Source organism: Empidonax traillii, unplaced genomic scaffold (genome assembly GCF_003031625.1).
Source record: "Empidonax traillii isolate 1590-97213 ecotype Southwest subspecies unplaced genomic scaffold, ASM303162v1 scaffold3950:size10498, whole genome shotgun sequence".
NCBI classification, from domain to species: Eukaryota; Metazoa; Chordata; class Aves; order Passeriformes; family Tyrannidae; genus Empidonax; species Empidonax traillii.
Window position 1 is genome coordinate 1 of NW_020959143.1, and position 3,091 is coordinate 3,091.

General features: G+C 58.7%; 1 protein-coding gene across 1 annotated transcript; it reads left to right on the forward strand.

The window, feature by feature from the left end:
- Positions 1-143: 143 nt before the first annotated feature.
- On the forward strand, positions 144-2,004 carry LOC114072777 (class I histocompatibility antigen, F10 alpha chain-like; the record flags this gene model as incomplete). Its single annotated transcript, XM_027910625.1, has 5 exons — positions 144-429; positions 760-1,032; positions 1,148-1,258; positions 1,386-1,423; positions 1,750-2,004. Coding segments are annotated over 5 exons (726 nt in total), but the record flags the coding sequence as incomplete, so codon positions are not given.
- Between the last annotated feature and the right edge of the window lie 1,087 nt (positions 2,005-3,091).

Sequence of the window (3,091 nt, forward strand, 5' to 3'; positions counted from 1 at the left end):
TGGGGCCAGGATGTGGATCCAGGGCACTCCAAGGGGCTGGGATAGAATCTGTGGGTCTCCATTGGACTCTGGGACTCCATAGGGCTGGAATGGACCTCTGTGGGGCCTGGACACAATTCCAGGGGTCTCTCTGGGTCTGATCCCACCCCCCAGGTCTCCACACAACGCAGCGGCTTTATGGCTGTGACCTCCTGTCCGACGGGAGCGTCCGTGGATCCAATCGGTACGGCTTCGACGGGCGGGATTTCATCTCCTTCGAGCTGGGATCCAGGAGCTTCGTGGCAGCCGATGGAGCTGCCCAGATCACCAAGAGGAAATGGGAACATGATGGGATTGTGGTGGACCATTTGACCAATTACCTGGAGAACATCTGTCCAGAATGGCTCCAGAAATATGTCAGATACGGGCGGGAGGTGCTGGAGCGCAAAGGTGAGGGAGACAGAATTGCCATGGGAATGTGGGATTTGGGAATGTAGGATTTGGGAGAGTGGAACTGAGGAACATGGGCATTCCTGTGGGAATTTCATGGATGAATCTGAGTCATCCAACTCCCGTGGGAATTCCATGGATGGATCCCACTGTTGTCCTATTCCAGTGGGAATTCTGTGGATGGATCTTATCCCAATCCCATTCCCATGGGAATTCCATGGATGGATCCCACTGTTGTTTCATTCCAATGGGAATTCTGTGGATTGATCTCACTGTGGTCCCATTCCCATGGGAATTCCATGAATGGATCTCACCCTTATCCCACTCCAGATCCCCCTGATGTCCACGTGTCCGGGTACGAGGAACACGGGATCCTGACGTTGTCCTGCCACGCGTACGGATTCTACCCCGGGATCATCGGGATCAACTGGATGAAGGGGGATGAAATCCGGGATCAGGAGACGGAGTGGGGCGGGATCGTTCCCAACAGCGATGGCACCTTCCACAGCTGGGCCAGGATCGAGGCGCTGCCGGGGGAGCGGGAGCAGTACCGGTGCCGGGTGGAGCACGCCGGAATGCCGGAGCCCGGGATCTTCGCCTGGGGTGAGCCTGGGAACGGGCAATGTGGCAACTGGGCATGTGGGAACAAGGAATTTGGGAGTGTGAGGCAGCGGGATGGGGGTAACCCTCCCCCTGCTCACCCTCCCGCCCTTCCCAGAGCCGGAATCCGTCTGGAATTCCACCCCGGTGTTGGTCGCTGTGTCCGTCATCGGTGCCATCATCGTCATCATCGGCCTCATCGCAGTCGGTGTCTGGAAGCTCCGAGCCGGTAACTCACGGGATGGGGATCGGGAAGGGGCCTGGATCCGCCCGGCAGCATTCCGGGGATCCTGTGCCATGGGTGCTGATCCTGCTGATCCTGTGCCACGGGTGCTGATCCTGCTTTCTTTCCATAGGGAAGAGGGAGGGCAATGGATACGACCCCGCGCCCACCAGTGAGTACCAGCAGCGTGGGTGGATCCAGATCCTCCCTGCAGGGATGCCAGGATGGATCCCGGGATTCCAGAGGGGATTTGGGGCATAATGGATGGAGTGGGATTGGAACAGGATTGCAGCTCAGGGCAGGATTGCAGAGTGGGATCAGGTGGAATTGTGGGCTGGGATCAGGGCTGGATTCTGGAGTGGGATTGGGATGGGATGGACGGAGCAGGATCAGGAGGGAATCCGGAGCAGTTGCTGCTCTCCATGGGCTCCCCAGCTGGATCCATCCCCTGGGATGGGCACAGGGACATGGAGACTCCTTTCCCCACTCTCATCCCGACAGAAATCACGGCCTGAGCGATCCCAGACCTGGATCCGCCCCTTCCCTGTTCCTGCGGAAAGGCAGGAGCTGCTGGCAGAGCTCATCCCGCTGCTCCCTCCCAGCCCGGACCCCCTGCGGCTCTTCCCGATGGATCAACTTCCTGCTTTTCCATGTGTGAAACCCAGGAGCACAATTATTACTGATGCTTTATTGTGGTGTGAAAATCTCCTGCTTTGGGCAATAAATCCTGGTTCCCTCCTCTGGCATCCGGCAGTTCCTCTCTGGGAACCAGGAATGGGAATGGGGACAGGGATGGGAACCTCAGGAATGGGAATGGGGACAGGAATGGGAACAGGGGAGATGGGTATGGTGACACTGGGGACAGGGATGGGGACACTGGGAGCAGGTTGGAGACACCAGGAACTGGGAATGGGGACATCAGGACTCGGATGGGAACACCAGGAATGGGAAGGGGGACAGGGATGGAGACCCCAGGAGTGGAGGCTGTTCAGAAGGGCCGGGCAGGAAAGGAGGGGATGTGATCCTGGGTCAGGACAACCCCTGGGATCAGTCCAGGATGGGCATGAAGGGATCAGGAACAGCCCTGGGAGAAGGACCTGGGGGTGTTGGTGGGTGAGGGGCTGGACTTGCCCCATCCCAGAAACCCCCCTGTGTCCTGGGCTGATCCCACAGCAGGGAGGGGGGAATTCTGCCCCCTCAGGTGAGACCCCACCTGCAGAGCTGCCTCCAGCTCCGGGATCCAACAGCAGGAGGACGTGGAGCTGCTGGAGAGAGTCCAGAGGAGGCCCCGAAGCTGCTCCCAGGACTGGAGCCCCTCTGCTCTGGAGCCAGGCTGGGACAGCTGGGGGTGCTCACCTGGAGAAGGGAAGGCTCCAGGGAGACCTTGGAGCCCCTTGCAGAGCCTAAAGGGGCTCCAGGAGAGCTGGAGAGGGACTGGGGACAAGGGATGGAGGGACAGGACAAGGGCTGGTGGTTTCAAACTCAGAGAAGGTGGATTCAGACTGGATATGAGGGAGCAGTTTTTATGAGGACGGTGAAACATGGCCCAGGTTGCCCAGAGAAGCTGTGGCTGCCCCATCCCTGGAATCATTGCAGGCCAGGTTGGATGGGGCTCAGAGCAGCCTGATCCCAGTGAGGGTGTCCCTGCTGAGTGCAGGGGGTTGGACTCGCTGGGCTTTAAAAGTCCCTTCCAACCCAACCCATGCTGGGATTCACTGATTCCCTGAGATGTTGGCATTCCCTTTCCAACGGGGAATGAATTCCTCTTTGTTCTCCTCCCTGAGTTTCTTTGCAAAGAAGGGATCTCATCTCTGGGTCAAACTGCTGACTGACCCCCAA